The 9,710-nt window shown below is 40.5% G+C and overlaps 3 protein-coding genes across 3 annotated transcripts in view; 2 read left to right on the forward strand and 1 right to left on the reverse strand.

Moving 5' to 3' along the window:
- LOC132216086 (zinc finger protein 883-like) overlaps positions 1-9,710 on the reverse strand; it is a 681,654-nt gene that overhangs the window by 422,164 nt on the left and 249,780 nt on the right. The window lies entirely within an intron of this gene.
- Positions 1-9,710, forward strand: part of LOC132216082 (zinc finger protein 883-like) — a 157,609-nt gene that overhangs the window by 1,910 nt on the left and 145,989 nt on the right. The gene's annotated exons all lie outside the window — the stretch shown is intronic.
- On the forward strand, positions 4,711-7,012 carry LOC132216099 (zinc finger protein 883-like). Its single transcript, XM_059665189.1, has one exon. The coding sequence runs from the start codon at positions 4,972-4,974 to the stop codon at positions 6,871-6,873; it is 1,902 nt and encodes a 633-aa protein (XP_059521172.1). The 5' UTR covers positions 4,711-4,971; the 3' UTR covers positions 6,874-7,012.

Below are 9,710 nucleotides of genomic sequence, written 5' to 3' on the forward strand. Positions count from 1 at the left end.
ATCAATCAGCTGCCTCCTGCACACCCCCTACTGGGGATGTGCCCGCAACCAAGGTACATGCCCTTGACCGGAATCGAACCTGGGACCCTTCAGTCCGCAGACCGACGCTCTATCCACTGAGCCAAACCGGTTAGGGCTCTTTTTTAAATTGATTTTAGTGTTGTTTCTTTTGTTTTAGTTTGGATAAAGATTTGCCAATTTTGTGCATCTTTTAACAAAATAGCTCTTAGCCATGTCAGGCATGGTGGTTAGAGTGTAGGCCCAAGCAACAAAGGGTCACGGGTTGGATTCCTGATTAAGTGCATGAACCTGGATTGCAGTTTTGATCCTCCTACCTTGTTGGGCACCTGTGGAAGGCACCCAACCAATGTGTCTCTATCATGTATATGTTTCTGTGTGTTTTTCTCTCTCTTTCTCCCTTCCACTGTCTGTAAAAGTAAGTGAAAAATATAGTCTGGGGTGAGGATTAACAAGAACAAAAAAGTTAGCTCTTAGTTTTGATATACTTTTGTCTCTAGTTTATTAATGGTTGTTCTAATATTCATTGTTTGTTTTTTTGCTACCTTGGGTGTACTGTCCTTTTTTGTTTTCTTCTAAAATATATTTTTATTGATTTTAGCGAGGGGAAGGGGGAGGGATAGAGAGACAGAAACTTCAATTATGAGAGAGCATCATTGTTTATCTGCCTGCTGCATTCCCCTACTGGGGATCATGCCCACAATCCAGCATATGACCTGACGGGGTATTGAACTGTGACGTCCTAGTTCATAGGTTGATACTCGGGTTTACTTTCTTGTTGTGTTTCCAGTTTTCTGAGGTGCAACGTTAGGTTGTTTATTTGAGATCTTTTTTCTTAATGTAGAAATTTATTGCTCTAAACCAGGGGTGGGCAAACTTTTTGACTGGAGGGCCACAATGGGTTCTTAAACTGGACCGGAGGGCCAGAACAAAAGCATGGATGGAGTGTTTGTGTGAACTAATATAAATTCAAAGTAAACATCATTACATAAAAGGGTACCGTCTTTTTTTTTTTTTAGTTTTATTCATTTCAAATGGGCAGGATCTGGGGGCCGTAGTTTGCCCACGGCTGCTCTAAACCAACGGTTCTCAACCTGTGGATCACGACCCCTTTGGGGGTTGAACGACCCTTTCACAGGGGCCGCCTAAGACCATCGGAAAACACATATATAATTACATATTGTTTTTGTGATTAATCACTATGCTTTAATTATGTTCAATTTGTAACAATGAAAATACATCCTGCATATCAGATATATTTATATTATGATTCATAACAATAGCAAAATTACAGTCACCACAACATGAAGAACTGTATTAAAGGGTCGTGGCATTAGGAAGGTTGAAAACCACTGCTCTAAACTTTCCTCGTAGAATTGCATTTCCTGCATTGTATACATAAGTGTTGGTAGATTGTGTTTGAATTCACTTTGTCTATTTATTTCAGATCTCTTTTCTGGGTTTTCTCTCACCCGCTGATCCTTCAGAAGTGTGTTGTTTAATTTTTACATATTTGTGTATTTTCCAGCTTTCTTGAAACTAAAACTGATTTCTAGTTTTATACATTGTTACTATATAAGGTCCTTGATGTGATTTCTTCTCAAACTTTGAGACTAATTTTTTTTTAAATATATTTTATTGATTTTTTACAGAGGAAGGGAGAGAGAGAGAGTTAGAAACATCGATGAGAGAGAAACATCGATCAGCTGCCTCCTGCACATCTCCCACTGGGGATGTGCCCGAAACCCAGATACATGCCCTTGACCGGAATCGAACCTGGGACCCTTCAGTCCGCAGGCCGATGCTCTATCCACTGAGCCAAACCGGTTACGGCTGTATTCTTTAAATTTATTTATTTTTTCTCCATCTGGATGATGTCAAGTGACCTGTTGTGGACATCACATATACTTTATGTCTGCTTTTGATACTCTTTATGGCATTATTTCATTTTATTCATTGTAATCGGGCAACTCCAACACTCTCTTTCATTCTTTTTTTATGATTTCTGTCTATCTGGTATTCTTTTGTTCTCTGTTGATGTCTTCATTATGTTGGTTCTATTTGTGTTCTCTTGGAGCTCGCAAACATTTTTAAATGTAAATATTTTGGATTTTTTATCAGGCTGTATGTAGATCTTCATTTATTTGGTATCGATTAGTAGAAAATTATTATGTTGTCTTGATGGTGTCTTTCGTTTTAGTCCTGTGTTGATGTCTACACATTCGATGAAGCAGTTACTCCTTTCTACTCTAAGACCAATTCTAGTTCAAGAAATGCGTTCATCAGCATATGGAATCAAGGGTTTTGACTGGGTGGAGTGTTGTTTCAGGTTTGAGGAAGTTCCAGGAGCCTAGTCTCCTTGAAGCTCCATGAGCTGAGGTTAGAATAACAAAAAGTCTATGGGTCCACAATGGCTTTGGCAGCAAATATTTTTTTTTTAATGACAAGTGATGATTTTAGAGTCTTTGGTAGCAAATATTCTTTGGCACATGTTGATTTTTAGTTTATTCCTGGGATAGGTTGTTGCCAAAGGGATTTCTTTCGGGATGCATGCTGATAAATATTATGGGTCCGCTGATTGAGTAGACTGAGGGGAGTTCACAGATGTTGCATGGACTTCTGTGATTCCTAAATACAAAAATTTACATTACTTTTCACAGAGCAGGCCACTAAGGTCAACATTAGTACAAGTGCAGTGGTTGATAGAGGAAACACTGACACTTTTTTTTTTTTTTTTTTTACTGTGAGAGTACAGGTCCTTATCTGCCAGGAACTGGACCTTTATGGATGCCACATATTAGATGGAGAAGATATGAGAAGTCATATGTATATAAGAGAGTCTTTATTGAAATCCAAGTAGCCATTGTTACTGAGGAGCCATTAGACAAAACAGTTCTTCAAAGTAAAGTTCTACAAGTAGTCTGTAAAATAGACAGCCGCACGCTGGCTGGTTAACACTGTCTCTTCCCTACAAAGCAGCCCCCAACATAGGAGCCATACTGAGTAGCTGCTGCTAACATAGCAAGCATTGCAAACACAGTATTCCAAACGAGTAGCTGTGTATTGGCTGGTCAGAAACGTACTTCACATCAACTTAGACAAAAGGGGATTCTTGCAAAATAGTGACATTATATAGGGTTTCCCAAAATTCACGCAAGATTTGAATTTTGTGTGAGCATTAACAACAACAACAACAAAACATAAAAGCCTAATTTTACTTGGTTTATTGAATCAGATTCTAATATCTGTTGCCCTTTGATTTCAATCCCTTCAATTTGATAAGCATTACCAAGTACCAGTTAGGCCCAGGAGCAGGGACAATGAAGACCAATGAAGACCACGGCTTTGCGTATGTGCCGGCAAAGCTGTGGAGGCCATTTACCCGATGTGCTATTCCATACATAACCCTATACTGTATACTTTATGAATCAATAAAAATTCTACAATTTTTAACTATAAACCTGTGTTTTCTATCAAAATTACTTCTTGCGTGAATTTTGGGACACCCTATAGAAGGGCACACCTGCACAGTGTATAGCTTGCTGTGTCCATGCTTTTGTGCCTGTGTATATCAAATTAGCCTTGAACACTCTGATAAGGATTCCCACGCTCAGATTGACCTTGAACATCCCGTGTACTTTGGACAGGGCCCCCACCTTGACCCTAGCCAAATATGTTTGGTAACCCACTCTGGTCAGCTCTTTGTATTTCAGCTGTTTTTGCTCTACTGAATTCCTTTTAGTGTTAATTGCACTCTTTTCTTTTTAATCCTCACTCTTTTGTCCTCAGCTGCTTTTCAGGGAGAGTGGAAAGGAGTGAACAGATTGGGGAACATTGATATGAGAGAGACATAATGACAAGTTGCCTCCCGCACCCACTTGATGGGGCAGGAGCTAACCTCCACCAATGTGTGTAACCTTGACAAGGAATCAATCCTGTACCCTTCCATCTGCGCTTCAAGCATTGAGCAAAATCGGCCAGGGTTTCATTGTACTCTTAATCCCTTGTAGTGGTTTTTATTCCTGGATAGCTGTCTACTTGTTCTGAGAGTGGAAAGGATTATCATGTATCTGCCATCTTGCTGATGTCACTCACATAGATTTCTTTTCCTATGATTACTGTTGCACTTTGTAGTTCTTCCACAATGCTCACCATGCATCTCTTTGTTTTTTTCTTTTGGATTTATATCATCTGAATCCCATATGCTGAAACAATTAGGATTCATGGGGAAGAATCATTTGTGCATCACAGAAGAAACACGACCTGATGAATGACAGGGCGGACCCAGAGGTGGTCTTGCCTTGGTGAAGGCCTGTTGGAAAAGTTTTGACAACAGAGCTTTGTGAAAGTCATAACTAGGAACCCATTTTGTTCAAATGTATTTTGTTGCCATGACCCATTCCTCACCCAATTCTACTTGTACTTGCTTATTGTTAACACTTGGCCAACTCCTCTGTTGTAATAGTGTTCATTTCTACCCAGATTCCAAGTGCACAGATAACTTTAACTTCTCTAAGCATTGCCCCTCTACCTCTTTCACAGTTCTCTCTTTATGGCGAACCCACCTTAGTCTATGCCTGCAGAGCTTTAGAGTACACGTGTATTCTTGTGTTAACCTTGAACATCTTGTGCTCCAGTACAATAGTTTTTTGTGAGTTTGAACACATTCAAATTCTCCTACCCAGACTCAGGTTCCCAGAATGAAAGGTCCTAAAAGAAGCCGTCTGTAGAGGATCAGTGAGCAGAGCCTTCTTCTCTTCTGTTTCCCATTCTCTGTTTCTGTCCCTGCCTTGATGAGATTTTCACCATTGACTAATCTTTGGGGCCACGTAATGTATAACAGCTATTTCCTTAGAGTCCAACTCACTTGTCTGAAAATCATTCTATGAAATCATGCCTAGTCATGACAGATAAACATTTGTAGTAAAGATACTCTGTTTTCATAAGGTCAACATGTATTTCACCAGCGTTTCCTTTTGTTCAGGTTGTTGCTGTGGAGCAGAGAATGTGGAGGAACCCACTGAACAGAATGATTCTGTAAGAGTGTCACAGGCAAGGAATCCCCAGTTAGCCTTGTCTTCCAAGAAGAGCCACCCCTGTGAGAGTTGTGGACTAGTTTGGGGAAACATTTTCCACTTGACTGAGCTGCAGGGACAGATACTGTTGAGGTGTGGGGCATGTGCAAAACAGTTTTATTTCAGTGCAAAATCTCACCAGCAGCATGTGAGAGGGAACATGTTGATTAGAGGTGTGGGCAAGATGTCACTTTCAAACATCTGCAATTTCAATGTTTACCAGAATTATTTCACCTGTAGGGAGGTTGGGCAGGGCACACTTACCTGGTCAGGACATCTTCATCTTAAGGCTTCTCAGACCAGGGACAGGCCAAATGATATTTCAAAGGGTGGATTAGCATTTCAGAGGAGAAAAAGTTTTTACACCAGAAAGGAATTTGAGGAAGACATTGGCAGTAGTAATCTTCATCATCATCAGACAGTTCACACTGGAGAAAAGCCTTATAAATGCATTGAATGTGGGAAATCTTTTACCAGTATCAGTGGTCTCTATTATCATCAAAGCTTTAAAAGTGGACAGAAACCTTATAAATGCATTGAATGTGGAAAATCTTTTATCACTGGCAGTCAGCTTCGTCGTCATCAGAGAGTGCACACTGGAGAAAAGCCTTATAAATGCTGTGAATGTGAGAAATCATTTACCAATTTGAGTAGCCTCCGTTATCATCAAAGTTCTCACACTGGAGAAAAGCCTAATAAATGCAGTGAATGTGAGAAATCTTTTATTACTAGTAGTGAGCTTCGTCATCATCAGAGATTTCACACTGGAGAAAAGCCTTATAAATGCAATGAATGTGGGAAATCTTTTACCATGAGGTATTACCTTCATTGTCATCAGAGAATTCACACTGGAGAAAAGCCTTATAAATGCAGTGAATGTGGGAAATCTTTTATCACTAGTAGTGAGCTTCATCATCATCAGAGATTTCACACTGGAGAAAAGCCTTACAAATGCAGTGACTGTGGAAAATCTTTTATCACCAGCAGTGAGCTTCGTTGTCATCAGAGATTTCACACTGGAGAAAAGCCTTATAAATGCAGTGAATGTGAGAAATCTTTTATCACTAGCAGTGAGCTTCATCGTCATCAGAGACTTCACACTGGAGAAAAGCCTTATAAATGCAATGAATGCGGAAAATCTTTTACCACTAGCATTCACCTTCATTGTCATCAGAGAGTTCACACTGGAGACAAGCCTTATAAATGCAGTGAATGTGGGAAATCTTTTACCACTAGCAGGTACCTTTATTGTCATCACAGAGTTCACACTGGAGAAAAGCCTTATAAATGCAGTGAATGTGGAAAATCATTTACCCGTAGCAGTGGCCTTCGTTATCATCAAAGTTTTCACACCGGACAAAAGTCTTATAAATGTAGTGAATGTGGGAAATCTTTTCCCAGTAGCACTGCCCTTCATTGTCATCAGAGGATTCACACTGGAGAAAAACCTTATAAATGCAATGAATGTGGGAAATCTTTTACCTGGAGTTCCTGTCTTGTTCGTCATCAGAGAGTTCATACTGGAGAAAAGCCTTATAAATGCAGTGCATGCAGGAAGTCTTACATCACTAACAGTGAGCTTCGTCGTCATCAGAGATGTCACAATGGAGAAAAGCCTTATAAATGCAGTGGATGTGGGATGTCATTTACCAATTGGAGTAGCTTCTGTTACCACAAACGTTCTTACACTGGAGAAAAGTCTTATAGTGAATGTGGGAAATCTTTCAAAAGTAGCAATGGTCTCCAGTATCATCAGAGAGTTCACACTGGAGAAAGCTAGTATGGGTGCAAATAACATGAGATATGTCTCAGCCAAATTTCTAAATTTGCTCTGCACATATGAGTCCAAATGAGAATAATTACTTAGAAGTGTACAAAATGTAGTTTTTTAGTTAGATCTTAACAATAGTATAAGAAAATTTGTGGCCGAAGCCGGTTTGGCTCAGTGGATAGAGCGTCGGCCTGCGGACTGAAGGGTCCCAGGTTCGATTCCGGTCAAGGGCATGTACCTGGGTTGTGGGCACATCCCCGGTGGGGGATGTGCAGGAGGCAGCTGGTTGATGTTTCTCTCTCATCGATGTTTCTGACTCTCTATCTCTCTCCCTTCCTCTCTGTAAAAAATCAATAAAATATATTTAAAAAAAAAAAAAGAAAGAAAATTTGTGAAGTCTCATTTGCCTGAATTGTATCTCATACATGTAATCACCTACATTATATAAAGTCCCCATAAGTGTTTTTGTTGTTTTTATTTTTATGTTTGAACTGTACATATCTGTTTCACTTTCCAACATACAAAGATGTGTTGCCAGATCTATGTCACTACATATTTCTGTTGCTGAAGGTATTTCACCTGAACTACCTTATAAGGCCCCTACAGATGTCATCGATCACCATCCTCTTGTTCCCAGGGAAGGTAACTCTGTTGTGTAGTTTGTTGAAGAAAATTAGGAATACCTGAGCCCTTCTGAATTGTTTTCCCTCTAACCAGTTGGCACATAGGACTTATTAGTGTTGGCCCCATAAAACATAATATTACAGAGCTACTGCCATTCTCAAGAGCACACTTTCCCTAGATGCCAATGATGAATTTATCGAGAGCCTAAGTCATCAATGCAAGAACTGCTAGTCTCATGTCTCTTTGGTTTGTAAAATAATAAAGGCTTTTTCCTAAGACTTCTCATCTTGGGTTTGCTGTTTACTCTATGAGTTATAAGGAGATCTGGGCTCTCCTAGCATGATCAGGTGAAAAACATATGGGGTCTCAAACATTTTTGCCTTTGAGGGAATAGTATGGTGCAGAAATTTCCAGAGCAGTTTTTGCCAAATTTTCATTCCTGCCCCGTTTTCCTAGGAATCACTGTGGACTCTCTAGTCCTCATGTGATGTCTGGATGCTTTGCGACACAGATCACTCCAAAGTGATCTGAAGTATAACCTGAAGTATATCTTCCAGCAGCATGAATTTTTTTCTTGTTTTTCAAGGGATCCCCATACACTTGAAGGGAATCTCTTGTCCAGGTATTGCAGAGGGCCTTGAGACCTAAAGCCTACAATTCTATGGGTGACTGTCACTGTTGGGAGTACAATAGTAGTTAGAGGAAACCATTACAGAAACAGTGACCTAGTGAGTTTTGTTGAGGATTGCAGCCCATTAGATGGAATGTTCCTCATCTAACCTTGCATCCAGGAATGTTTCTGAGGAAAAAACAACTGGAGTGGTGTGTACCGGTACACAGATCTGAGGATCTCCTGGCATGTTTATCTTCTGTCAATCGAGTCATTGTCATTCAGTATAATTAAGAGGTCTTATGGCTTCCTGTATCTTCTCAGATGTTCCCATCAGAGCCATTTGTGCACTGGCAGAAATACAAAGACGAAGGCAGTGTCTGTAGTCCAGTGATGTGGCTTTTGTGACCCAGCCAGCATTCTTGTCGGTTTGGGCGAAAGTTCTTTATTGTTGGTTACATTTCTGTCATTGAGGCTAGACTTGCGCCCAGAGGGCATAAGTTGTATTGAATATAGACTTGCCAAACCTATTTTTCTAATATAGTTAAATATACACGTTTTTAAATTGTGAATCATTTTTAAAAAGGTATAATCTGTAAAGTACAGGTTAGGTATACTGTTTCATAAATCATGATGTGTTCATGAAACTAAAGCCATCATTATACTCATAACTAGAGTCCTGGTGCACAGATTCATACACTGGTGAGGTCACTCGGCGTGGCCTGTGGGGATTGATCTGAAACTGGCATCCATCATCTCCCAAGTACCAACTGGCAAGGCGACCAGAGAGGAGCCTGAGCCAAGGCCAGGTACCGTGATGCTCCCGCTCATCCTGGCCCTGCTGCTGCTGCCACTGGTGCTCAGTTGGTTCGGTGCTGCACCGCTGTCGTCTCTGTGCACCCATTCTAAGGTAATACTGGCACGCCCATGTCTGAGAAGCAGCAGTGAGCTCATGCTCAGTCAGTTTCAATGCTGGTCTTGATCCTGGACCTGGTCAGCATGGGGTAGGGGTGTGCAGGGGGAGTGAACACGGGAGAGGCTCGTGCCTTCGCAGCTGTGCTTGCCAACTCGAAGCCTGGCATCTAGCCCTATAGGTGAGCTGAGCGGCGCTTCTGCTTTGGGAACACACTGACCACCAGGGGGCAGCTCCTGCATTGAGCATCTACTCCCTGGTGGTCAGTGTGCATCATAGCGACTGGTCTCTTAGGCTTTTCTATACGTAGATATTGTCCATATCTGTCACTGTAATCTTGGTTCATGACTTTTTTTAATGTGTACATGTGCTTCACAGACTAACAAGTAACCAGTGATTTACATTCCATTTCAATAGATCACTGCATTTTCTAAGTATTTTTCTGCTTTATTTTTCATAAATTTTTGGATATTTATTAAAGATATATTAGTAACTCATCTTTTTTTTATGATATTTCTACTTTGAATATATCACCAATAGTTTATCCAAATGAGTATTTGGTCATTTCTAAAAAGCTGGTACAAAGTATCCTATATAATAAAAGGCTAATATGCTAATAAACTGAACTGCAGAAAGACCGGTTGCTATTAGGCACACTGACCACCAAGGGGAAGACGCTCAATGCAGAGCTGCCCCTGG

Source organism: Myotis daubentonii, chromosome 15, assembly GCF_963259705.1.
Source record: "Myotis daubentonii chromosome 15, mMyoDau2.1, whole genome shotgun sequence".
Taxonomy (NCBI): Eukaryota; Metazoa; Chordata; class Mammalia; order Chiroptera; family Vespertilionidae; genus Myotis; species Myotis daubentonii.